The sequence below is a fragment of the Ovis canadensis genome, chromosome 20 (assembly GCF_042477335.2).
Source record: "Ovis canadensis isolate MfBH-ARS-UI-01 breed Bighorn chromosome 20, ARS-UI_OviCan_v2, whole genome shotgun sequence".
In the NCBI taxonomy this organism is placed as follows: domain Eukaryota; kingdom Metazoa; phylum Chordata; class Mammalia; order Artiodactyla; family Bovidae; genus Ovis; species Ovis canadensis.
In genome coordinates this window covers 63,016,376-63,043,954 of record NC_091264.1, presented here as the reverse complement: position 1 = coordinate 63,043,954, position 27,579 = coordinate 63,016,376, and the positions used below count along the sequence as shown (strand labels likewise).

The 27,579-nt window shown below is 46.7% G+C and overlaps 1 protein-coding gene and 1 long non-coding RNA gene across 2 annotated transcripts in view; one reads left to right on the top strand and one right to left on the bottom strand.

Annotated features, from left to right (window-relative positions):
• Positions 1-27,579, top strand: part of LY86 (lymphocyte antigen 86) — a 41,160-nt gene that overhangs the window by 11,405 nt on the left and 2,176 nt on the right. The window contains exons 2-4 of the mRNA XM_069564288.1: positions 14,741-14,827; positions 16,027-16,155; positions 25,417-25,469. Coding sequence (XP_069420389.1) covers positions 14,741-14,827; positions 16,027-16,155; positions 25,417-25,469 — 269 coding nt within the window. The remainder of the gene's footprint in view (positions 1-14,740; positions 14,828-16,026; positions 16,156-25,416; positions 25,470-27,579) is intronic.
• LOC138425899 (uncharacterized) lies at positions 16,610-18,495 on the bottom strand. The gene is made up of 3 exons (XR_011251445.1): positions 17,680-18,495; positions 17,148-17,584; positions 16,610-16,792 (listed from the first exon to the last, which is right to left on the bottom strand). It is a non-coding gene; the product is annotated as an uncharacterized lncRNA (long non-coding RNA).

The window sequence follows — 27,579 nt, the reverse complement described above, 5'->3', positions numbered from 1 at the left end:
CAACCCAGGGATTAGACCCACGTTTCTTGCGTCTCCTGCATTGGCAGGCAGATCCTTCACCCCTAGTGCAAAGCCCCCAAGGTAAGAAATCCACTTACTCAATTTGGAGTGTTCTTGCTAGCCCAAGAGTTGAGTGTTCAAGCGTGTCCAGGTCATGCTATTTCCATTAGCACCCCAGCACCTGACATTGCTAGTTAGATTTTGATCCAAATCTGTTGAACTGTTTCTTGCTACCTACACTCATCACCAAAATGTGTATTTCTATTAAAAAAGGCAAGAAAGCAGGAGGCCTGAATATGAAGAACTCTGAAGATAAAGCTATTTCTTTGCTTTTATCTTTGAGTCCACATTTAGCACCATATATTGCGTCAATAGTCTTTACAAATTAGAGGAGTAGGTTTAAGTTATAGGGTTTCCTGAGAAATGACCAGTGACACAAGGAATCAAGTGCAAATTTATTTGAGAAGTGATTCTTGGAAGAACCAAAAGAGAGTGAAGAAGTGAGTCAGGGAAGAAAAGGAAGCTGATGCAGGTGGCCACTTCGGGCAGCTAAAGCCCAGTCCTTCTGGGGCTCCGGGGAGACCCGTGAGACGCGCCTCGGGGTGGTCAGATCTGAAGGGAGAGTGAGCTGAAGGGTTGTTCTTGCAGCTGCTGTGTGCCGTGGTGGCTCAGGGCACGTCGCTTCTCCAGCGTGTCTGGCTTGACTGTGTACGGAGCAAACTCCCTCCCACACCCAGAGAAAGCCCTCAGGCAGAGCCATGGAATTTTCAGGAAGACTTTGGAGAGAATAAGTGCTCTGCTACAGTGTCCTTGTGCACTGAAACCCCTCCCATACACAAAAGCATCCATAAATGGGACACTGGTGAGAGAGACCAAGATAGCCCATAAAACATGACCAGCGCATCCTGGAACGGGCACGCTGCGGCCTCCACAGGATGGAAAACTGTCTTGCTATAAAATCTGTGGGTAAAATGTGACGCAGATCTTTCTACATACACAGCTGAGCTTGCCTGAAAGAACGGGAGCTCTCTGGGAGCCAAAACGGAGAGAAAGCACAGACGCAGAGCGGAAAGAGGGTGCCGAGGTTGTGTCTGGCTCAGGCCCTGTGTCGGTCTCCACGAGCCAGAACACGGCTTCAGCAGCTGTGTGTGCGTCTGGTAACCACAGCCTGTGCTGTGCAAAGTGGGAATTGATCCCATCGTGAAGCCAAGACCTGCCAAGAGTGATAGCCCCAATAAACAGTGATGAGAAAAAAAGAAAGTTTTCAGACTCTGTGTGGCCTCTGGAGGAAATAACTCTTCTTCGAGAACCAGGAGTTCCAGACCTGATATCAACACAGTTTTGAGGCTCAAGTGTATAGTCCCTTCATGATCCAGGAAATCCAAAATCTAGAAATCACATTAAAGTGGGCCTTACCTGGGAATACCTGAGACACGTTGGCAGAAGAACACGTCCGTTTGCTCCAGAGGAACACCTTCTCTCAATTTAACTTTCACGCGATTTCTGAAGCTTCGGCTTTCAATCCAAAATGTAAAACCACAAGGAAATAAACCACCATAAGGGAAAGGCAGCAGAAAAACAAAACGCAGAATTCTACCCCTGAATACATCAGATTTGGAAAATGTGAGATACAGACTATAGAAGAGAGAACACGTGATTCGTTTAAAGAAGTGAAAGAGAATCTAAAACAAGAGAGAGGAAAAAACAAAACGTCCAAAAAAATCTGAAAGATTTTAAAAAGAATCAAACAGAAGCCCTTGAAATATTTAACTGTTGAAATAAAAAAGCCTCATGGCTAGGTTAGAACACAGATTTAAAAATTGCTTGGAGAGCGGGATCTTCCCTGGTGGTCCCATGGCTAAGATTCTGTGATGCCAGTGCAGGTCTGATCTCTGGTCAGGGAACTAGGTCCTGAAGGCCACAGCTATGAGTCACCTGCCGCAACTTAAAAAGAGAGAGAGAGAGAATCCTGCTTGTCGCAACAAAGATCCCGTGTGTTGCTAACTTAGAGAGAACTAATGAACTGGACAAAAGAGCTGGAGATATTATTCAAAATGCATCACAGAGAAATAAAGAGATAGAAGCTTCAGCTACAAAACAAAATAGAAAAAATAGGAAAAAGGCAATTTCTGAAGAAAAATACTGGAATTTTCTAGAATTAATGAAAGACCTAGACCACCAAATTCACTGCACGCAGATTCCATGTGGGATTCATAAAAAGAATACCACAAGTAGACCCATTGGAATAAAATCACAAGTTAACAAAGGAAAAGAAAATTATTGGTGTAAGGAGAAAGAAAAATCACATAGCAAGAAATTTTATTTAGAGTGATAGCAGATTTTAATATGGCAACATCAGTATACTCAGAAGAGAAAACAGCAATCAACCTTGACTTCTGTATTTAGGTAACTACCATGCCAAAACAAGAGGGAATTAAAGACTTTTTGGACAAACAAAATCTGGAGTTTGCCACTAAAAAACTCTCAGTAGTGAAACTTTCTAAGGGACACTTCAGAAAGAAGTAAAATGATCCCAGAAATGAGTTCTGAATTGCAAGATGGGCTGGGGCTAAAGAATTGATAAATTTAAATAAGTAATGAATGTAAGGATGATAAAAATATCTAATTTGAAATAAGAATGCATTTGTTTCCTATTGTTGCATAATAAATTACCCTAAAATTTAGCAGCTTAAAACAACAAACATTATCTCACAGTTTTTAATGGCTGATTTTATATATATATATATATATATAATCACAACTTGTTTATCCCTCCATCCACCAGTGGACATTTAAGATGTCTCCATGTCTGGACTATTGTAAGTGATGCTGCTATGAACAGGGTGGAACAGATCGCTTTTCCAAGTTAGCGTTTGTGTTTCCTTTGGATGTACTCCCAGAAGCAGAATTGCTAAATCATATGGTAGTTCTATTTTTAATTTTTTGAGGGTCTGCCAGTTTGCATTATGAAAATCAGCTCCCTGTTCTTTAAAGAAATGCACCTAAAATAGTGATCTACAGTGAGCATCCCATTGAATGGTGAAACGTTGGAAGCATTCTCTTTAAAACCAAGAACCGGGCAAATGAGAGGGCCCACCACCACCGCTTCTGTTCACCGTGGTGCTGAAGGCCGTCACCAGCACAGCAAATACAGCGTCTAAGGGTCTGAAGGGAGGATACCAAATAGTATTGCAGGCATGCCGCATGACAGCATAGAAACGTCTAGCCTAAAATGTATGGAATTAATGACAGTGAAGCAGCAGTTTATTTTGAAATCAATGTATTGCATTATTCCAAGAGGTAGCCAGTGTGTGCAGCTGTGGTGAATTCACTTTCACGGCTGTAGAACATATCATTTGTGCACAGACCACAATTACATACGTTCTCCTTCCAATAGATATTTAGGTTGCTTCCAGGTTTTCACAGTTACAAACTATTGTGAGCATCTATTATTTATGTCTCCTTATCTCAGAAAAAACCTTTCTAGCCCAGGACTTTTCTTTCCGTTTTTCCGAGCCTTAAGGCTGGGCAAAGGTAGCAGCATTTCTCTAGTTTCACCAGTTTTGTCGGGTAATGTTTCCATACAGTAACGGTTTTTAAATACTATGTTCTGAAAACACACGAGCAGATGGCAAGAAAAGGCTGAATGATATCCAAATGGTTCCAGCGATGGCGTGAAGGAGACGGGTAAGGTGTTGAGTCAGGCCTGCCTGAAACTTTACTTTGATCAGCTCACGGGCGGCCCTGAACTTGTGTGCAGCCCAGTGGGAGTAAGAAGGCTGTGGTTACTCAGCAGGTGCACGGCTCTCATTTATCAGTCTGAAGTCAGCTTTCCCATCTTATTTTTCATTTCAGTTTGCCATCTTCCAACAGAATTCTTTTCATATTTTTAGCAAAAGTATTTTTAATCCTCTAAACAGGAGGAAAATATAATAGGATTGTGTTGGTCCAGGAAGCAGAGAAATGATTCCTCTTCTCAATTAAGAATTTATTTCGCTGGCAGAGGGTCCAAACCAAAGGCAGCTGGTTCTTCTCTCCTCTGGCATCTGGCAGTGAGTGCTTGCAGACCTGGGTCATTCATGCCGCAAGATCCTACTCCTGGGTGGTCCATGCCCTGCAGACGAGAAACTTCTCCCTCTTTCCCGTCAGGGAGAGCTCTAGTGCAGAGCTGGAATGTCCAGCAGACTCCTTCTGGCTTCATCACATAAAGTGAGAGATGCAGCGGGGGAAAGTGGTTTATAGTTCTAAGAATGAGGAATTTTGTTTCCCTGATCAGTTCAAGACATCCTGGTAGAAACTCCTGTTAGGTAACCTCTCCACCTTGTCAGGAGAAGATTTTTGAGAGTCCTTTGGGCAGCAAGGAGGTCAAATCAATCAATCCTAAGGGAAATCAACCCTGAATGATTGGAAGGACTGATGCTGAAGTTGAAGCTCCAATACTTTGGCCTCCTGATGTGAAGAACTGACTCTTTAGAAAAGACCCTGATGCTGGGAAAGACTGCAGGCAGGAGAAGGGGATGGCAGAGGATGAGATGTTTAGACAGCATCACTGACTCAATGGGCATGAATCTGAGCAAACTCAGGGAGATAGTGAGGGACAGGGAAGCCTGGCGTGCAGCAGCCCATGGGGTCGCCGAGAGCAGGACACGACTGAGCGACTGAACAACATCAGACACCTCCTCAGGGAAGCTCCACGGTCTCTTTAGGAAGAGTCAGCTGCATGTCCCGGAGATGCTGGAGATACTGTGTCTCTAATTCTCGGATAAAGGATGAGCCTGTGGTCCCCCTTGAACACTTCCTTCCTCACTCCAGGGCCGTCGTGGGACACTCACGCTCATTCTAAATCAGGGTGGCCAGGCTCAGAAACAGTGTCACTCTCCGTCCCCTTTGCTGAATGCTAACAGTGAAAAGGAAGGTCTTTACATGAGTTACGTGCTGAACGTGTCTCCTCAGAATTCATATGCTGAGGCTCTAGACCCAGATGTGATGGGGGTGTGTGTGTTCTCAGTCGTGTCTGCCTCTCTGCAACCCCATGGACTGTAGCCTGCCAGGCTCGTCTGTCCGTGGGATTCTCCCAGGCAAGAATACTGGAGTGGGCTGCCATTTCTTCCTCCAGAGGATCTTCCCCACCCATGTCTTCCGCACTGGCAGGTGGATTCTTTATCACTGTGCGACTGAGGGAGCCCGTAAGGTGATGGTATTTGGAGGTAATTCGGGTTAGATGAGGTCAGGAGAGTGGGGACCCATGATGGGATTAGTGTCCTTCTAAGAGGAAGAGAGCAGAGTGGATGCTCTCTCTGCCTCTGCTGGGTGAGGACACACGGAGAAGTCTGCAAATCTGGAAGAGGGCTCCCACCAGGCACCAAATCAGCTGGCGTCCTGACCTTGGACTCCCAGCCCCCAGAACTTTGAGAAATAAGCATTTGTTTGCCATTTCAGCCACCCAGCCTGTGGGATTTTGTTATGACAGCCCGTCAGACTGAGACAGACCATCAGCTCCGTCAGCAATCTTGCTTCTCAGGGAAAGTGTAAATTGATGTTTCGTCGTGTGGCTCGGCTGGGGGATTGGAGGCAGCAGCGGACAATTTCTTACCAAGTGGGGGAGAGCAGTACTCGAGGGAGAAGAAATATTTAATAAATTGATCTCATACTAGAAGCACAGGAGAAATGAGTCTTAAGAATTCTGCCGGCCTCCGTGTGATAGAGTGTGGCCAAAGCCGCCTTAGGGGTCTTGAAGACAGCGATGGGAAGGAGACAGGGGAGGCTGAGCAAGGAAACCCCCATCGCGGCCGGCCACCCAAGCCACCCTCCCCGACACCCGTTAACAGCAATGAGCCACTGCTGCACTCCCAACTCACTCAGGATTCGACCTTCCTGGGAACAGTCACCTCATGTCAGGGAGGGAGTTTTGCCTGAACCTGGAAGGCTGAGTGGGCATAGAAGTTGTCGACCCCATAAGCCCCTCTCCTGATTTCTCCCAGGGAACGAGCTTCTCCCAGGAGAACCTGCCTACCATGCTGGAGGGAATGTAAAAGGCACAGCCACTCTGGAAAACAGGCTGTTTCTTGTAAAACTGGACGTATGCTTTCCATAGAACCCAGGAACCTCAGTCCTGGGTATGTGTCCCAGAGAAATGCAGACTATGTTCACACAAAAACCTGTGTGTGAGAGATCATGACAGCTTTCTTCGTAATGGCCCCAAACTGGATAGATGTCCTTCCACATGAAGGACAGGTACGTAGCTAGGCTGTGAAATATCCACACTGCAGAAAAAACAGCTCCTGAGATACACAGCCACCTGAATGGGTCTCCAGGGCCACTTGGAGAAAGAAAAAATCCCACCTTAAAAGGTTGCATATGTGCTGACCATTTTATAATGTCTAAAAATATTGAATCACTATGATGTATGCAGAAAACTAATATAATACAATATTGTAAGTCCACTATACTCGATTGAAAATAAATGTGGACATATTTTTATATCTTAATATATATATGACAAGTTAAGAACACTTACATATTGTATGGTTCCACATATGTAACTTTCTCAAGATGACAGAATTATGTTGCTGAAGCAGTGATTTGTGGTTGCTGGGGTGGGAAAGGGGAGCTGGGGTCAGGAGTGATTGTCAAGGTGCAGAACGAGGAAGGTTCTTCATGTCTGTGTCTTGACTGTAGTGGTGGAAGTTGAAGCTATGAATAGCAACCCTACCACTAAGACTGACTTTAACTTGCGAAGGGATCAGGCCAGGTAACGTGGGGTGAGTGTATGGCAGACACGGCTTGCACACAAAAGATCGTGTGACTCTATGTTGACTATAAAATAAGAGATTCAGAGTACACGTGTATCTTTTATTGAGTTTATGTTTTGGCCATGTAATGTCATAACTAGGTGATGGAAGCATTATACTCCAGGTGAAAGCGGAAGCCTTTTCGGGTTTGCCCGTGTGTCCCCAAGGCCGTGTATCAGGTCCTCAGTAAAATGAAGGCGGAGTTGAGCTGCATTCCCCATCCCTCAGCCACTAATGTGCACTCTCCATGGTGAGACAAGTTCACGTTTGCTTGTACTCTCATGGTGAGATTTTATGTGGCACCGTGATACCCCCAGCTCTTCCCAGGTGGCACTAATCGTAAAGAATCCGCCTGCCAATGCAGGAGACACAAGAGATGCAGGTTCGGTCCCTGAAGTGGGAGGATCCCCTGGAGGAGGAAATGGCAACCCACTTCAGTATTCTTACCTGGGAAATCCCATGGACAGAGGAGCCTGGTGGGCCCCAGTCCATTGGGCCACAGAGTTGGACGCGATTGAGTAGCTGAGCTCAATGTATGTGATACCCCCACGGTAACACGCAATAAAACTGCGTTTAGCGTTTGTCGTCCACCTGCTCTTGGGATGCAAAAGATCAATCATAAGAGCTTCAAATGGGTCGTTACTTCCCTTGAGACATTTGGCAAGGTGTTTTCAATGAAAGTTCATCTTCATTGCCTTTTAATCTCTTTTTGGCCTCAAGTGTTTATAACATAAAAAACCACCTCCTCCTAAGCTCTTGGAAGTCAGGCTCCGGTTATCCCTGGGGAATGGAATTCAGAGGCCAAAAGAGAGTACAGATTCACACCCTTTATCTGTCAGTAATGAGTTCCAAAGAATCCCGTTTCTTTTGCAGTTAGAAGTAAACAAGATAAAGGATATGGAATTTTGAACTTGGCAGCCAAAACCTACCTTCACACTCAAAAATGCGTTCGCCCAGCTTCCAGGTGGGCTGCGGGACGGAGGCGTCCTTGCCCTCAGTGTTACAAGCGGCAGCCGCTCGGCTTGTAACTGTGACGGTGTTCATTGCGTTTCGTTGCGTCTGCAATTAGGAACCATGTTTAAGCATTTTTGAACACCCAGTCTATGTATCCAGGCTTCCCTGGTGGCTCAGATGGTTAAGAGTCTTCCTGCAACGTGGAAGACCCGGGTTCAGTCCCTGGATCAAGAAGATCTCCTGGAGAAGGGAATGGCTACCCACTCTAGTATTCTTGCCTAGAGGATTATATGGACAGAGGATCCTGGCAGGCTACGCAGACCATGGGGTCATGAAGAGTCGGACATGACTGAGTGACTAACACTTTCACACTTTCACTTTTCTGCATAACCATGCTGAAGAAACGAAAATCCAGATCACATAGCCGTCTTTGGCTGTGTGAGTCAATTCCCAGTGAAATGCTGACCAAGGAGACTGGAATGGGGGCAGAACTGCTATTATTTGAAATACAATGGCCCGTCGGGGAGCTCTGCCACGCTATTCCACAGTAATAAGATTTGACAGGTGGGGAAAAAGGAGAGACCAGGAAATAACAGAACAACTAGCTAGGATGCATTTACCACCTCGTAAGTCATTTCTTTCTCTTCAAAGGCAGGAAAAGAGGATGGGGCAAGGGGGAAAGGAGCACACCGCAGCACGTCAAGGACAGAAAAGAGGAAATTAATTTTGTGTTGCCATGGTAACGGATTCCAGCCACGGCATCTCACGGAAGCCTTCCCGTCATCTTTTTTTTTTTTTTCCTTTTCCAAGGATCCACAATGACCCTTGAATGTTATCATAGGAATCACACAAGAAAATTAAAACACCCCATCAAAACACAGCCATATAAGAAGGCAGACTTTCAGATCCACGCACAACCAGGCCTGTATGGCGAACAGAGCACAAGCTTGCAAAACTAGTGACCACCCAGCCTAAAGGAAGAAGTCAGACGCAAGATCTGTTTATTTCGTTTTATTTGCAGAAGAATTCTGAAAGGCAGCAGAGGTCCGTCTGCTAATATTTGGCCTGAGACTAGATTTTCATCCACGCTCAGAAACTCCATCCTAAGCGCCAAAGCAAATACCTCTGTTATGATGATAATAAAGTTAATATGTGCTAACACCTTTCCGAAGAGTCTTCCAAGTGCAGGGGAAATTAGTCACTGGCTTCAAAACTCAGGCTTCCCAAGTGACTGCTGGCACCCACCAGACCTGACATGAGAGTCCAGCTTCCCTCCTGCTCTTATTCAACGGCTTGACCTTGCCCCTTTTCCGTTTATTTATCCAACCAGCTGAGATATGTGGTTTGTGGACTTGTCCACTGTGATCAAACCAGTCCATCCTAAAGGAAATCAACCCTGAATATTCATTGGAAGGACTGATGCTAAAGCCGAAGCTCCGATATTTTGGCCACCTGATGCAAAGAGCCGACTCTTTGGAAAAGACCCTGATGCTGGGGAACATTGAAGGCAAAAGGAGAAGGGGACGACAGAGGTTTAGATGGTTGGGTGGCATCACCAACTCAATGGACATGAGTTTGAGCAAACTCTGGGAGATGGTGAAAGATAGGGAAGCCTGGTGTGCTGCAGGCGACTGGGTCACAAAGAGTCAGGCATGACTTAGCGACTGAACCACAGCAACAGGCAGAGCTATGGAATTTGGAGAATGGGACCAGCAGCATGAGGCTTGTCCCCTCCTGTGCCCCTCAAACCGCCCAACCAGCAGCGCAGAAGCTTCAGGGAGCAGAGTGACTGCCGTGGACTCGAGCACTTGGGGACACGCGTGTGCCTGAGACATATCAGCGGGGAGCCCAGCCCGGTGCACCCATCGGGCCCCATCAGGCCCCACCGACCTCAGAGAGGAATCGCACTTCCCGAGGCTGTGCCACTGGGTTTTGTTTTCTTGCCCTGGTTCCAGCTGAGAGCCCAACGCAGGCCAGAAACGCCCCAGGCCAGCCCATCCTCTCCTGGATGACCGCCTGAGTCCAGCCCCTCCCGGGAGAACACAGGCCATCAAGAGACCTTAAGGCCCCAGAATGGCTCTGGAGCTGAGCTGTGTAAAGCCCCTGCACACGCTAAGCCGCACCTGTCTTCCTAAGTCTCTTCCACTCCAACGAAGGAGCACGAACCAGTTCCGGGATGCGTGTGACCAGCACTGCCCTTATCGAGAAGGCAGATGCTCCTGGCTGCTTCCCTCACCCTTCTCCCTGGGGATTTGGTGTCCGCTGCTTGGAGGAGGCTGCCTTCCAGGCACACCTGTCCCCCGGGCGTGGGGGCACGGGGCAGCTTGGGGGGCGTTACAGTCACCCACGGTAACTGCTGCCCTCTCTCGGGCGGGCGCCGTACAGGAGGACCGAGCAGACAGAACAGAGGGGGAGCTTAGAGGCTAAGGAAGAAACAAATTCGATAGGAGATCGTATGTCTCACCCTGAAGCTTCTTGTCTTTTCTCGGCTCTTTCGCTGCTGTACAGTGAAGTGTCAGGAAGAAATAGTTATCTCTGCCCTTGAAGCCCAGGAACACCTCTCATCAACTCCCCAGTTTTATTCTTTCAGAAGATCCAAATTCAGATAATCCCATTTTTATGTGGTCAAAATTACCCAGGGCAAGTGTCCGAGGATAAACCCCCCACCCTGGTCTCCAGTCAACTCTCACACCATATTAAGGAGACCTGCTTTAAAAATGCAGCCCACTTTCTTCATTTTCGTATCTGATTCTGTAGACGTTTGTCTGGCAACTGAGAAAGCAACTCTTCAAAGCAGTGGGTCCTCACCAGGTGAGTTCATTCCCAAGAGGATATTTAGTAAAATCCGTAACCTTTTTTTGTTGAACTTGGGGCTGGGATGCTACTGGGGTCTAGTAGGTTAGAGGTATAGCTAATATCCTACAGAGCACAGGAAAAAAAAAAAAAAAAAGAAGGATTTCCCTCAAAAAGGATTTCTGACCCAAAACGTCCATAGTGACAAAGTTGAGAAATCTGGCTTTCAAGTTCTCAATAAGTTTACTGTATATAATAAATTTACTGTTTGTTGTATATTCATTCAACAAACTACTACTTGGAACCTAGTATAATCTTTTTCTTATGAATGTCTTTGTTTTCTTATTTAATTTATTTTGTTTTTTGGCCATGCCAAGTGGCGTGTGGGATATTAGTTCCCTGACCAGGAACTGAACCCGTGCACGCAGCAGTGGAAGCAAGAAGCTTTAGCCCCTGGACACCAGGGGAGTCCCACATAGTATATTCTTAGCACGTGATGCTGGGCTCTGAGGCTGAGCAGCTTGCCTTGAAGCATCTAGTAGAGGAAAGGCAGAGGTTTACAAGAAAATAAAAAATATTTTTTACAGAGCATGCTAAGTGCCCGAGTGAAAATATCAGTCAATAGAGGAAAGGCCATAAGTGTGTGAGGGTGGGCTTGGGGGACAGGGGAACAGATGTTATTTTCCCTGAGCCAACTGCAAACTGCATGCTCACTCTAAAGTATAAAATTCATTCTCAAAAAAAAAATTAAATAAAATTCACTCTCAAATATAAAATTGAAATAACTGCTAGGAAAGATCACCAAAGCCCTAAGCACTTTTTAACCAGTCTATCTTTCTGTTTTATAGTCACATCCTCAGAGAGAAGCAACCCACTGCTTTCTTTGTGACTTTGTTCCTTATTAAAATGATTTTCTTCACAATAGTATTTTTCCAGGACCAGGGAGATGTTTTATTTTCGTCTTCTGGCCTCACTTTATTCTCTCCAGCTATGCCTTTAAAATATTGATCAACACAGTGTGATTCTGTGCCTGATAATTAGCTAATCGACACATGCTTATCCCCTTTTATCTTTCCTCAAATCGCAACTTAAATTTGTTCACAATCTTGAGGACGCACTTTTCTAAGCCTCTGTTGGTCTGCCTCTTTTCTAATACCGAGGGCCAAATATGTAGCAGGAAAAACTGTCTCTTAAGCCCTGCTCCCATATTCCAAACTGAAATAAATGCCAGGAGGGCACAAACATGCTGATGAACAAGTAAAATGGGCATCAGAGAAAATGGCTTATCCTTCCAGGAAATTAGTGACCAGATCATAGGAGTTTCATCAAATAAAAGTGCAGCTAGATTAGATTTGCAGGGCTGAATAGCCTAGTGATCATTTCCACGGCATATACCACAGACAATTATGCGTCTTCCAGGTCAGCAGTGTGGATGATTAAACTGTCTGGAATGCTCCCACCAACAAATGTGAGCTCATAGCTAAGATGAAATTGAAACCAGTTATGAAATAGAACTGCCAGATGCCACAGGCCCGCACACAGAGTATCCCAGGCATCGCACTAATCAGGTCATTAACATCCACCTTCGAGGCTCTGCTTTTGTGCATGCCTCTATGCAGTAGTGGGTGGCAACTTTTTATTTGTTTGTTTTTAAGTCTGAGTTTGAATCCTGACTCTGCCGTTTTCTAGGTCTTAAACCTGGATAAGTCAACACCGCCTCTCTGAGTCTTAATTTTCCCATCTGTGAAATGAGGATGACCAGGCCTGTCTCTCAAGATTGTCATTCATTCCATCAGTCCAGGTCCAGTCAGAAATTCAGAAATCCCATCAGTTATTTCAACATAAAATTTAGTACAGGCTATTGGTTAAGCAGTTGTTCAGTTTAGTTCAGTTGTTCAGTCATGTCTGACTCTTTGCGACCCCATAGACTGCTGCCCACCAGGCCTCCCGTCCATCACCAAATCCCAAAGTCTACTCAAACTCATGTCCATTGAGTCAGTGATGGCATCCAACCATCTCATCCTCTGTTGCCCTCTTCTCCTCCTGCCCTCAATCTTTCCCAGCATAAAGGTCTTTTCAGATGAGTTAGCTCTTCACATCAGGTGGCCAAATTATTGGAGTTTCAGCTTCAGCATCAGTCCTTCCAATGAATATTCAGGACTGATCTCCTTTAGGATGGACTGGTTGGATCTCCTTGCAGTCCAAGGGACTTTCAGGCATCTTCTCCAACACCACAGTTCAAAGGCATCAGTTCTTCGGCGCTCAGCTTTCTTTATAGTCCAGCTCTCATAAGCAGTTGTTAGAGAACCAGAAAAGCAAAAAAAAAAAAAACCACCAATGAGGAAGAAGCTACCCTCCAAGGGCCATGAGCAGAGGACAGAGGTGAACGTTGTTAGAATGTAGAAGTTTGACAGCAGAGCCCTTGAAGGGCTGAGATGCAGGCAGCCTAGGAAGGGGTGCCACCCTCTGAATTACCATCGCCACAGAAGCTTTGGGGCCGGCAGAGCTGAGCCTCCGCTGGTTCTAGGAAGGTACAAAAGAGAGCTGGACTCTGGAACCAGCTGCCGCTGCCAGGCAATAGGCCTTCAGCTGGGGACACACTCGAGCATCAGCAGGAGTGGAAGGAGAAGTCCTCCCGTTCAGCCTGCCTCTTTCTGGTGCATCTCTGGCAGGTGTCAAAGTAGAAATGTGAATGCAAAGAGCCCCCAGCTTCTCACAGCAGAGCCCCTGGAGGCTAATTTGAAGCTGAGAGGAAATAGCTTAATACATAACCCATTCGTCCATGCATTGTGCTCATTTATGCAGCCCTTACTTTGTGTTTGACCTCAAGGCTCTGCGCTAGGCGCGGAGAATTAGGTGGAAACCCGGCGAAGTGCATGGCTCAGCGATTCTTGTAACGCAGACCCTCACTTAAAATCAGCTGTCTCCTCTGGGGCCCAGAAGGAAACATAAGGAAAAAGGAAATGGAAAACAGAACAACACGAAAGAAAGAAAACTCTGGCTCCTGCCCTTCGGGAGGTCTGCGTTTAGGTTAATTATCGTGAGGCAAGTCAAACGTCAAGGCACAAAGCCACACATGCTTGTACGCCTTAAACAGTACTTGAGACACAACTGTTTGAAGAGCTCAGAGAAGCAGAAGAATACATGGGGGACTGTCAGGAAAATCTGGAGCAGGGCGTGGCAACCCACTCCAGGATTCTTGCCTGGAGAACCCTACGCGCAGAAGAGCTGGGTGGGCTACGGTCCATGGGGTCACAGAGTCAGACAAGGCTGAAGCGACTTAGCACGGCACAGGGAAACCTTCACCAGAAAAAAAGTGGGAATGAGCAACTTTAGTTTGTAGACAATGGCCTGAACCGGTAAGACCAGGAGACTTAGGAGAAAGCGCCTGGAGCTTGCTAGAAAACTTGGCACCAAGACCTCTGAGAATGGAGCATGGACTCTGATGTGGGAAACGGAACTTGGGGTCAGCAGAACATTTCTTGATTCTCTCTAACGAGCCACTGGGACGTTCGGAATGAGCAGAAATTATACGTAAAAAAATATTGTTTTTGTAGCTTTTCCATTTAACACAATACCTTTCAGATAGTGGAATATTTGGAAACAATTGCTGTGTTGAATGGGATGGGGTGGGATGGAGTGATAAAGGCAGGTCTCAACTTTGAAAAGCTGCACCTATTTTCTCTTGTTTGAAATATAGTACGACATGCTTTGTGAAGTATTTCAGGCAATCAATTTTAAGGACAAAAGTTCAGGAAATAAAAGCAAGCAATAATCAGAGTTTTAACAAGTAAAGATAAAACCCACCCAAGATTTTCCTGGTGGTTCGGTGGTTAAGATTCTGCACTTCCACTGCAGGGGCCTCGAGTTCGAGCCCTGGTTGGGGAACTAAGATCTCATGTGCTGAGTGGTGCAACCAAAAAGTTAGAAAAAAAAAGATGAAACCCATCCATCAGGACCCTGCACTCATTTCTCAGCCTGAGACCTGCCATCAGAGTGAACACGGCATCCAGTTTGCAGAGACGGGGAGGGGCGGTTGAAAGCATCATGGACTTCGGCGAGAAGAGTGCTGGGCAATGTGCTGCCAAGTCCATTTCAGTGACTCACGTGGAAAAAAGGCACAGGATGGGTGTGAGTCTTGAGCGTGCGCTTGCAAACCATGTGGTGTCCTCACATCTAACCCGTCGCTTTCTTCTTGGCAGATCCATTGCAAGATTTTGGCTTTTCTGTCGACCAGTGTTCCAGACAATTAAAACCAAATATCAACGTTAGGTTTGGAATGGTTCTGAGTAAGTAAACATTATTGACATAATATAAAACATGGCACAACCTCTCTGTGGCCCAGACACCCAGTTATTCGTATTTACTGTAGTGGCTGAGCCGCTGCACCTCATCATTCTCTGGAATTAACTATTTCCATTTCCATTTCTCTCTCTGGGTAATATCCAGATAGAGCAGAACTCTCATTTAAAGCTGTTCTTTTGTGAAAAGAGACCCTAGACACTCATTTGGATGCTATAAGCACCTGGAATCAGTATATCCAACAACAACAAAAAAATATATTTTGAGCCTAAGTATCAATGTTTGATCAAAAGAAGGCTTTTTTGCTTAGTTGTCTCAGCCACAAACAAGTCTGGTACCAGCAGCACCGTTTATCTTTGCATTATTTCATTCCACAAATAACTCATCTAAGCTCCTAAACCCGGACACGGGCAAAGACGTGAGTTATCTTCTCCCTCCACCAAGTCACCGAGCCAGAATGCTTTCAGATTGCTTATTTTTATTTTTACGTGGCCATGTCATCACAGTTGATCATCACATTGCTATAGCTGCTAGACTCTCTCCTTTCTCACAGCTTCCTCAAAACCAGAGCAGAAGAATTTAATAAATTGAGCACGTGGACTCTTTCCAGAGAAATGGAGGGAACATTCCCGGACGCCGAGAACGCGCAGGCATCTTGGCATTTCCAGACCTTGCACAGTGTCTGGGCTCCAGGAATGCTGTAGGGAGAAAAAGAGGACTAGAAGGAAGGGAGTAAACAGGATCTAAACAGGGAGGAAAGGAAAAAAAGGCAGAGTCGGGAGCCGGCCATGCAGAGTGGCCAGAAGCTTCCTGTGTGATAATGGGCATCAGCGGCGGGGGTTGCAGGCTGGACCGCAGCCCACCACTCTTGAGGGAGGCACCTGGGACCACGTAGCTGAGAAGCTGTAGGAGCCAGGTCCCCGGGTTCCACAGCATCAGGGCACGGGTGCAGGTCAGCTAGCTGCTCCAGGCAGGTAAATTCTGTGAAAGGGCTGTCTTTCATCCACAGACTTGTCCCAGTCGCATTGCCCAAATGCTGTTTCGCCAAAACAGAAAGCTGTTCGCCATATGGCGCAGACTTCTGGAGATGAAAGGTCCTTCAGCTCAGGCTTTTACGACTTCTGAACACTCTGATGCTCAGCGAAACCCACACTAATAGGGAAGCTGGTCTCCTCTTTGCCCCCAGGAGAGGACATCGAGCAGCTGTTTCTGGACGTCGAGCTCTTCAGTAAAGGACTGTCCATCCTGAACTTCTCCTACCCCATCTGCGAAGTGGATCTACCCAAGTTTTCTTTCTGTGGAAGAAGGAAAGGAGGTAGGTGTTGGGCCGGCTGACGGCCGGCTGGGGCCCAGAGAGAGGTGGATAGGAGCTTGCGGCCACCGTCACGACGTCCAGACCAGCGTCTAGGGTCCCCCTCCCCTGCGGATAAGCTTAGCCTCATGGATCGTCACATGTTGTGTAAAAATGACCACATGGCCCATCGCACAGGACCTGCCTTACAGGGCGAGTGTGGACATCAAATGAAATGCGTTTATCGGGTGTTTGCAAAGAGAAAATTGTTGTTAGTGTTAGCAGTGGCACATTGTGAAAAATGACCAGTACAGTAAGTAAGCTACATGAAAACATTAGATACGGACTTAATTTTAAAGGCATTGCAAAGCTTGGAGGTAAGATAAACATGACCCCGACACCTTTTGCAAGCTGATGAGTCCTTAATTCAAAGAAATAATTGCTCCCTAGTTCATCTTTTGTGTCAGTCCGATCTTACCTATGGCAAGTGTTTGTCCAAAGGGGGAATACATCATAATCAGATGAATTTCAATACACAGCAGAGAAGATGCCCTGAGAGCTGTTTTTCAGGTCTGACATGACATCGCCCAGGAGGCAGGTGTCATTCCTAACAGCAGCTGGAATTGTAGGGCTTCTGCGACAAAGTTCACTGATCTCACACCTGCAAGTAAGACAAAGCGGGAAGCTTAGTATGCGCTGGGGCTGGGCACCCCCCTCCCACCCTCCCTTTCGCAAACGTGGGCGTTTCCTGTCTGTCCTGGTTCACACTGAACACGTGAGCCTGGCCATTCCCCGAGATTATTGATTGCAAAGGCCTCTCAGTCTCACTGTCTCTAGCTGCTCACAGTCAGTCCTAACAGCTCTATCTAGGTCAGCAATTCACATTTCATCAGCCAGAGTTCTGCTGCCTCACTGTCTCCGTTTCTAAGTGCTGCTTTTTGTGGGTCTAAGAAAAGAAGGAAATTGCCTAGATTTGGAAAAAGTACCCCGAACACTTTCTCCAAAACGCCTTATACCTCACACAGCTGTAGTAGAAGCAAGACAAAACACCTTCCAGGCGGAGGCCACCTTGACGCGTCCCGCCGGTGATCCACGCCGAGGACCGGCCAGCCTCTGTCAGCAGCCCTGCAGCCCCACCTGGGGCCTCCCTTTGTGACTGTTCTGCATTCACGGCACACGTTAGTAACAAAAGCAGTCCCAGGGACTGAGCCACTGATTTCTGCTCTGAAAGAAGGGGAGCAAGTGGCTGTGTCTGAGGCCTTAGTTTTAAAATACATCTTCTCTGGGGTAGCGTTCCCTACCTGTTTGCACATCCGTGGTTTCTGGGCCATTGTAGACCTCCGATAGTGGCCCTGTGGTGTAACGGTTAGCACTCTGGACTTTGAATCCAGCAATCTCAGTGGGACCTACTTATCTCTGGGCTTCCCAGGTGGCTCAGCAGTAAAGAATCCACCTGCCAGTGCAGGAGAACAAGGAGATTCAGATTCGATCTCTGGGTCGGGAAGATGCCCCAGAGAAGGGCATGGCAACCCACTCCAGTCTTCTCACCTGGGAAACCTCATGGACAGAGGAGCCTGGCGGGCTACTGTCCATGGAGTCGCGAAGAGTCGGACCCGACTGAGCAACTAAACAACATCAAGACTTCCTGCGTCTCGAAGCTGCTTCGCTTTTTCGGGCTTTCGTCCTGCGGGTCCCTGGGCCTTTGCTCTGAGTCTCCTCCCACACAGGGTGGGAAGCCAGGCTCACACAGAGCCAGACCTTTGCCATCCCTTATGGCTATGTGACTTCAGGCAGAATTACTCAGTGTGTCTGAGCCTCAGTTTCCACATAGAGACCTCATGGGATTCTTAGTAAGGATAAATTGGACAATTATACAAAGTCCTTAGGACAGAGTCTGGCACACAGGACTCAGTAAGTGATAAATGGCAGCAACTGCCCGCAGGTGATGAGGGATTTCTCAAGCAAGGGCTCTGAGCCCCTGAAGTCATCAATCTCAGAGTGGAAGTCTGCATTTTAACAAGGCCTGGAGAGGCGGCAGAGCCTCGGGGGCTTAGAAGTTTAAGACCTTTTTTCCTTGGAGGTAGCAGGAACCTGACTCAGGTCCAGGTTGTATATCCTCTGCTGGCTGAGAGAGCAAAGCCCCCGCAGCCCCCTTCCACCTCTGGGGAGAGACCCCCGCCTGCAGTTCTCATGAAACTGGAATTTGGAAGCACCAGCAGCTCAGCCTTCAGCCTTTCTTCTCGTCATGTTTGGTTCTTTGCATACTTCAAGCAGCTGCGGGTTTCCTGCTTGCAGTGACTGGGCAGCTGCCGCTGCTGCAAATTCATGAAGAATCAACAAAAAACAGTGGTTTATTACTGCATTGGCAGGAAACATCCTCCCTTGAACTGCAAAAAAATAAAATAAAATAGAAACAATGATCACCTTAGACTTTTTTTTTTTTTACTAAGAGAAGGAAAGGAAGGAAGAAAAAAAGACAGAAAGAAGGGAAGGAAGGAAGGAAGAAAAGAAGAAAGAGAAAGACATATTGCCTGTTAAGCAATAGCCCTGGGAGCTTCCCTCCATCCTCAGAATTAAGCCTCTTGTAAATGAGCCAAGAATGTGTTGAACTTGTCCTTTGAAATCCATCAGTTCTTTTTGTTGAGCCCAAAATATTGAGATTAATAATGAGTTAGGACCTAGGTCCGGATAGTCAAAGCTATGGTTTATCTAGTAGTTATGCACTGAGAGTTGGACCATAAAGAATCTGAGCATCAAAGAATTGATGTTTTCAAATTGGGGTGCTAGAGAAGAGTCTTGAGAGTCCCTTGAACTGCAAGGAGATCAAACCAGTCCATCCTAAAGGAGATCAGTCCTGAATATTCATTGGAAGGACTGATGCTGAAGCTGAAGCTCCAATACTTTGGCCACCTGATGTGAAGAACTGACTTCTTGGAAAAGACCCTGATGCTGGGAAAGACTGAAGGCAGGAGGAAAAGGGGATGACAGAGGATGTGATGGTTGGATAGCATCACCGACTCATCGAACATGAACTTGAGTAAACTCTGGGAGACAGTGAAGGATAGGGAAGCCTGGCGTACTGCAGTCCATGGGTTGGCAGAGAGTCAGACATGACTTAGCAACTGAACAGCAACAAAGGGCCAAAGTGTTTTTAATTCTCTAAGGTAATACGGGATCCTTTACAAATTCTCAGCCTGTTGTGGAGTTTCATTAACTCTAATTGAAGTGAAGTCAGTCAGTCATGTCTGACTCTTTGCGACCCCATGGACTGTAGCCTACAAGGCTCCTCTATCCACGGAATTCTCCAGGCAAGAGCACTGGAGGGGGTTGCCATCTCCTTCTCCAAGGGATCCTCCCGACCCAGGGATCGAACCCGGGTCTACTGCATCACAGGCAGATGCTTTCCCGTCTGAGCCGCCAGGGAAGCCAGTACTCACAATTCTGTGTAATCATCATGTAGGAAGCTGTTTGAGACGGCGGACTGGCAGCTCTCCTGGGGACCCCGTGGGTTGCTGGTGTTTGCATTTTAGCAGACGTCCTGAGAGCTCTGATGTGCAGAAACACCTGAGACCCCCAGTCTGAAGAAGACCACCCTCTGTGCTGTCTGTTTCCTGACTTTTGGTCACACTGCCCTTCCCTGCAGCTGCCCCAGGTCTCCGAGGATCAGCTCAGTTTCTTCCTTTCTTCCCATCACCATTTTCTTCGCTTCTCCTTCTGGCAATGCAATCAGCCCACCGATTCACAAGCTGTATTTTGAGAGTTATATTAAGTGTTTATCCACAGAAATCCAAAAATAGGTTGGTAAGGGAAAAAAAAAAAAAATCCTCCTTCCCTTCTTGCTGCCAGAAGTTATGCTCTTACAGAGAAAACCTGGGCGGCAAAGGCAGAAAGCTCTTGTAGGAGGAAGGAAGTTGGAGGAAATCATTTCACCTCCTGAGCCATCCATGGCTCCATCGGTGGCCCTATCCAGTCCAGGAGCCACTGGTCACGTGTGGCCCCTGATGATCAGAAACGGGGCCCATCCAGGTGAGGTGGGCTCGGAGTGCAGAGTTTGCACCAAATTTTGAAGACTTTGTACAAAACATAGATTGAAAAAAAATTTTTTTTAATCCATTGATGCTTTCTACATTGATAATCTCTTGAAATTATAGTCTTTTTTTAAAAATTTTGTTGAAAAAATCTTTCAAGCAGAGATGATTCACAAAACTTCAAAATAAAATTATTAATGGCATATTTTAATTCATGTATGTTTTACTTTCAATATGATCATAAAAGATGCCATTTTTGAAAAGGATTTTGAAAGCCTTGATCAGTTTTTTCAAGTTTAACTTAACTTTGATATGCATGTCATTGTCTTATAGGCATCATCGGGGTTTTTTCCCCCTTTAATTGTTAGCTGGTCTCATTCTCCCAGATAAATATTCATTGTCAATGGCTTTAAGTTCTTTAACACTTTTTTTGCCTTTAGCGACCTAGATTTTTTTAAAAATTAAATTCAAAATTTGTATTTTGTATGCAATGTATTAAGTATATTTTCTATTGCCAAAAAAAAAAAATGTTTTTGTTGAAGTCTAGTTGCTTTACAATGTTGTGTTAGTCTCTGCCGTACAGCAAAGTGGATCAGCTACGCACGTATACATATCCCCTCTTTTTCAGATTTTCTTCCCATTTAAGCCACCACAGAATGCTGAGTAGAGTTCCCTGTGCTCCGAAGTAGGTTCTCATTCATTATCTGTTTTAGACATAATGTCCATAGGCACATATGTCAGCGCCAATCTCTCAGTTCATCATTCCACCCTCTTTTCCCTCCTTGGTGTCCGTTCGTTTGTTCTCTACGTCTGTGTCTTTATTTCTGCTTTGCAAATAGGCTCATTGAAATTATAATAATTTCAATATCGGGGTTAATATGCATGTGTTATTAAATTAATTTCACTTGTTTCTTTTTTCCTTTTTAAAAATAATGCAAAGTACAAATGTGGCTCATATTATATTTCCGGTAGATAGTGCTGACCTAAAACCGCAATGTCCAATACAATAGCCACTCGTCACGGGGGGGGCTATTGAAATCACTTATATTTAAATTAAATTAAACACTTAGCCACACTAGCCACCTTTCAAGTTCTCAATGGCCACGTGTGGGTGGCGGCTGCTTTATCTCATGATGCCAATACAGGGTAGTCATGCTTTTGTGGAATGTTGTGCTAAGCATCCCTGACCTGGTAGGCTCTGTATCACTCTGCATTTTTCTTAACCACCTGTCCTGAGTTGAGTTGGAATTTGTGTTGGAAATTTCACTGTCTAGCCCAGGTGCTTTCTCTTTTGTTGAATACCTAGAGTATGCGGGTGTCGTGGTTCCAAAGAGGTCTTTGCTGGAGCCCAAGAATCCGCCTGCAATGCAGGAGGCCTGGGTTAAACCCCTGGATTGGGAAGATCCCCTGGAGAAAGGAAGGGCTACCCACTCCAGTATTCTGGCCTGGAGAATTCCAAGGACTGTATAGTCCATGGAGTTGCAAAGAGTCAGACACGACTGAGCTACTTTCACTTCACTTCACTTCAAATATATGTAAGCCACCACTCTTGGCCTTTCTCAGGCCGACCACCCAGTCTCCTCTCTGAACCTGAGATCAGTGTATCAGTGCCCTATTGCTGCTGTGACCCTAGCTTGCCACGCAAAGGTGTTCTCTTACAATTCTGAACACCAGAAGCCTGAAACCAGAGTCAGGAGGGCTGTGTTCCTTCGGGAGAATTCCAAGGATGGATAAGGTCCATTTCCTTGAGGTTTTTAGTTTCTGGAGGCTGCTGGCTTTCCTTGACTTATAGCCACAACCCTCCTCTCTGATTCCATCCTCACATCCCCTTCTTCTTCTGCTCTTCTCCAGCTTATGAGGACCCTTGTAGTTACACTGGACTCACCCAGACAATCCAAGATAATCTCCCCATCTCAAAATCCTTCATATGACATCTCAAAATCCTAATTTTGCATCTGCAAAATCCCCTTTGCTTTGTAAAGTATCTACGGGCTCTAAAAATCAGGACATGGACATCTTGTAGGGGGAGGGGTGGGCATTAGTAGCCTGTACAGCCTCCAAACGGAGAACCGGCACAGCTTGTCTGACCTGTGCATACTATGACCTCGTGAAGAGGCCATGGTATTGTGCATCATCAGAAGAAAACTCAAACTCTGTATGTTTCCAATGAAAAGGCCCTCCAAGAAGTTCTGACAACTTCGCCAGTGATACAGCTACTCGTGTAGCTGGGGTGAGATGTGGGTTTCTCTGTTCAATTCAGTTCAGTCACTCAGTCGTGTCCGACTCTTTGCGACCCCATGAATCGCAGCACTCTTTGCGACCCCATGAATCGCAGCACACCAGGCCTCCCTGTCCATCACCAGCTCCTGGAGTTCACTCAGACTCACGTCCATCAAGTCGGTGATGCCATCCAGCCATCTCATCCTCTGTTGTCCCCTTTTCCTCCTGCTCCCAATCCCTGCCAGCATCAGAGTCTTTTCCAATGAGTCAACTCTTCACATCAGGTGGGCAAAGTATTGGAGTTTCAGATTTAGCATCAGTCCTTCCAAAGAACACCCAGGACTGATCTCCTTTAGAATGGACTGGTTGGATCTCCTTGCAGTCCAAGGGACTCTCAAGAATCTTCTCCAACACCACAGTTCAAAAGCATCAATTCTTTGGCACTCAGCTTTCTTCACAGCCCAACTCTCACATCCATACATGACCACTGGGAAAACCATAGCCTTGACTAGACAGACCTTTGCTGGCAAAGTAATGTCTCTGTTTTTGAATATGCTATCTATGTTGGTCATAACTTTCCTTCCAAGGAGTGAAAGTGAAAGTGAAGTCGCTCAGTCGTATCTGACTCTTTGCGACCCCATGGACTGTAGCCTACCAAGCTCCTCTGTCCATGGGATTTTCCAGGCAATAGTACTGGAGTGGACTGCCATTTCCTTCTCCAGAGGATCTTCCCAACCCAGGGATCGAACCCGACTCTCCCGCATTGTAGACAGACGCTTTACCGTCTGAGCCACGAAAGAAGTCTCTCTCTTCCAAAGAGCAAGCATCTTTTAATTTCATGGCCACAGCCACCATCTGCAGTGATTTTGGAGTTTCTCTGTTAGGGGATCCTATTACTGCTCAGAAAAGGTTTGCCTTGCCTTTCTGGACTGTTCCTGTTGCCCTTTCCCAGACCCCATAAAGCTCCCACCAGCCAGGTCCCCTGCCCAGAGGAGAAACTATCTGGCTAGAAGCGGGGGACACAACCCCTGTGTCTGTCGGAACCATTCTTGGCAGAGAAAGAGGCCAAGATTGTCAACGAGTCCTTATAGGAGTTTGTCACTGAGAGGAGGCCCACGTGATATTAGGGCAGAAAGACCAGGATAACAGACACATCTCTGAATGCCTGGAGAAGGGGCTTGGCGGGACCCTACTCAGCCCTAGAAGGCTGCATTTTATAAACGCCCCATTGCAAGTACACAGTGAATGTGTCTAAGTTTAAATAACATTAGATCACTCTCTTAGTGAAAGGGCAGCCGTCTGGTCCATGACTCTTTGGGAGCTGTTATTTCCACACTTAAAAATCCATTTCCTCTCTAAAAAGACACTGTGTGCCAATCACACAAATATCTGGGTCCCCCCAAAAAAAGCCAGTTGGCAGAAACGACTTCAAGTATTCAGAAGCAGGAGGGTGAAAATTTTAATATACTCTGTATTAAAAACTGATCAAGATTCCCAAAGAAGGAGAGAAAGAAGTGGGTACAGATATACCGTGGCTCTTTTTATAGCCCTGGAGTGTGAGGATGTTAATTAAAGGAATCTCAGAACCCGAGATGATCTGGAAAAGGAAGGAGCAAGAATTTAATTTTAGGTGTTGTTTCATCAGGTTTAAAAAAAAAAAAAGTTTCACGAGTTACTTGCAGCAATTCTCAGGAACTTCATGGGCCCACAGAAAAGCTCCAGTTGAAACTGCAAAGTGAATTCATGGCAATCTCTCACCCTGCAAAGGTTGCTCATAGTGAAGCACAAATCAGCAGATCTCGGAGCATTAAATGAGCGTAACAAAGTGCTAGATAGCATTTGTTTGGTATACTTCAAAAAACAGCCCTCATCCATTTTTTAAAATGGAAGCTAAAAAAAGAAAAAAAAAAAAAAAGACACCAGTAGAACTTATCAGTTGTTCACACTGGCTCAGGAAGAAGGTTCCCAAACCCAGCCTTGGTGTGTTTCTCCACATCCCCCCGGGAACCTTCGCGTCCCTCTCCTTCACATTGGGAAGTAAGGGGAGAAACGTGCAGGAAAGACCTGCTGGCTCCCCCCTTCCCGGGGCCCCGCTCTCCACGAGCTCACACACGGGCTCCTGGCCCCTCTGCGCCCTTCAGGAGAGGCCTTCCTACTTCTGTGCTGCACGGGCAGGTGCTGAGTCACGGGGTAGTTAAGCAGCTCGTCCACCAACACTTAGTGAGGAGGAGAGCTGGGCCCTGCCTCCAAGGCCCAGCCATTTGCACTGTGTCACCTTAAAACACCAAATAGAAGTGGGTATAAAACACGTCCGAGGGAATCCAAGCAGAATCCAGCCACACCTGCGGGGAGGGGCACACTCACGGGTGTGCTGGGACTCTGCTCCTCCGTCAGCTGGGGCCCGTTCCCTGAGGGACTTTAAGTGGTTCGTGGTCGTAGCAGCCATGGTTCTTGAGCTGCAGGCAGCAGAAACCTGCTCCTGACATCAGCAGCAAAAGGATTTTCTTGAAAGGCTGCTGAGAAGTCACAGAATCAGCGAGAAGCCTTGGGGAGATCTTGTCATGCAAACGTCCCACACCGACCACTGTCTCAAACACAGCATCTCCGTTCGTAACTTTAGCAAATCTTCCCAAACGTTGTTATCAGTGCTTTATATGGATTAACTCTCTTCATTCCTCGCAGCTCTGTTGCTGTCCTTACTATACCCGTCTTAAAAACGAGGGCGCTGAGCCCAAAGGGATCATAAATGTCCAAGGTGGACCAGTTGCGGGAAGTTGTCTTAGGAGTTAACCTTGAGCATCCCAGGGCCAGCCTACCCTCTGAACCCTCATTCTGCCTGGCTCTCTCATGCCCTGCCTGTCTCTGGCTCCTTGCTACGGCCTGGATTCTGTCTTACTCAGGGATTTATGTACCTCAGTCAGAGACCTTTTGCTTCCATCACTGGATCCCCAGGGCACGATAAGCACAGATAATAGAGTGAGTCAATTCTGTTTTCAATGATTGAATGACGTGATGCGCGTTTTGTCTGTTTTTCCAGAGCAGATTTATTATGCCGGCCCTCTCAATAATCCTGGATTTGAAATTCCCGAGGTAAGGGTTTGGTTTGCTGTTTTATTTTGCTCCTTAATTCTTGTATTGAGCAGTTTCTTAAAGAAGGAGGTGGTGGGGGTGGGGGGGAGACAGCAGAGGAGGAGGAGAGGAAATTAAACTGAAACCTTCAAGTTTTCGCATCGCCTTTCACTGAGAAGACCCTTTCTGGGTGAAGCTGTTACTTCATCATGAGCACTTGCTAATTAAAGCTTGATGCACGGGTTTTGGCGTTTGGGTGTTTAACATTTTTGTCCAGCGGGACCCTGGGGCACCTTTTGTGGAGGCAGCGCCCCTAGGGAGGGGCTCTAGGGCCCTGTCCTGCTTGAGGACTCTGCCCAGGGCCCTCCGCATGGCCAGACTGTTAGAGCCGAGGCAGGCAGCCACAGGTGGGCTGGCCGTTCAGAGAAGGGAAGAGAGAGAGCCCAGAAAGCGCTAAGCTCCCCGGTTACTGTGCTTGCTCAGTACTCACAAGCTCCCACCCCGTAAATAAAATGTCCACGCCTTGCACCTTCACTGTTTTTCCAACAATTCCTTTTTATTTAAAATACCATTACTTTATGAAACAGCTGAACTCCAGCGACTCAGACATAGTGATCCATTCTCAACAGATACTCCCGAGAGCATCCTTCAGAAAAACGTCAAGAGAATCACAGAAATGTAATCGGTTTCATTTTTCGGTTTTCAATTTCATCCTTTTCATCTTCCAAAGCCTGAGTATGACTCTAGAAGAGGACCTCCTTCTCCATAAAGAATCTCTTGAACTTGTTTCATCCCCCGGGACGTGTTCCCTTTCTGTCCCAGCCTCTGCATTCCTCCACTTCAAGCCGCCAAGTCTCCAGACCACCTCGGTCTTTCTCTGGCAGCTGGGGCAGGTCCGGCTTCCCAGAGTCTTCTCCTCAAGCCTTTCAGGGTAACATGCAAGTTGTGCAAACTCTCTTCCCTTCTAGGATGTGAGACCAAATTTCTCCCACAAAGTTTTTGCTTTAAATCTTTGCTATTTGAATTCTTTTTCTTTCTCCATTTTTTTCTGCAGATCCTTCCCATGCACCCCCAATTCATCAACTCGAAATTTGCAAGCAATTAATTTTTGTTTTGCATTATTGATTTTTAAAAAAGCAGTTACTCTTAGCAACTGCAATGAAATAGAAAGAACTTAAAAGCCATAGGATCGCTTTGAAAGAAATGAAGCCCAGACGTAATGAGGTTTATTGCATCCACGTAGGCTACGTGGGTGAATGCATTACCCACATCCATGGCCCACTAACAGTGTTCCTTGAGATGTTGCCCAGTGTGAGGCTAAGACACTGGTTAGGTTGCCTGCCCCCGCCTGCCTGTTCAAGCATCCACAGAAGCCCTCTGTGCGGTCCTCCTACCTCTTCACTTTCTGGGCCCGTGGAGCAGGAACCTGGTCAGTCCTGACCCCCGAGCCAGGCCTGCAGGGGACAGAACCAGAGCGGACACGTGTGACCCATCACGTGAGCCGCAAAGGCAGCTGGAGGCCTTAATTCCAACCTGGGCTCCCTTGCTGGCCCAAGATCAGCCCAGCCCACCCAGTTGCCCCTGGCCGGCCGCCAGCCTGCAGGCTGCAGAGACGCTGCTCCCTAACGTGGGACAGAAATGGTGTGCAGACTTTTGGTTTTAGAAGACATTCCCCAGGTCCTCCTCCTCCCACCAAACCCCTCCGAGGTGGGCTCTGTGCTAATTCCACCCCCTGCTCGACTGAAAACTTCCCACCCAGCCGCCAGTCTTCAGTGTGCCGGTGTTATTTTCTTTTTATCACAATCAGTCCTTGGCCCCACTGAAGTCCCGCCTGCAGCGGGCATCTGTCTGTGGCGGCTGCTTTCTGACTTAGAGACTCTTTGAGCTTCCTGCTTGGCTGCCAACTTGCAGGTATGGCCTGAACCGTGTAAGTGCCAAGGGTGCAACTACAGTCTCCTACCTGGCAAATCCAAAAAGCGGAAAGGCCCCTGGTCTGTGCCTCATCCCTTCTTCCTGCCCGCAGATGGGCACAGCTGCCTGAACATCTCCACCCCTTACAGCAGAGTAGGTATTAATATATCTTGTGATTCAGAAATCCCGAACCCCTTCCTTCAAATACTGCATCTTTTGT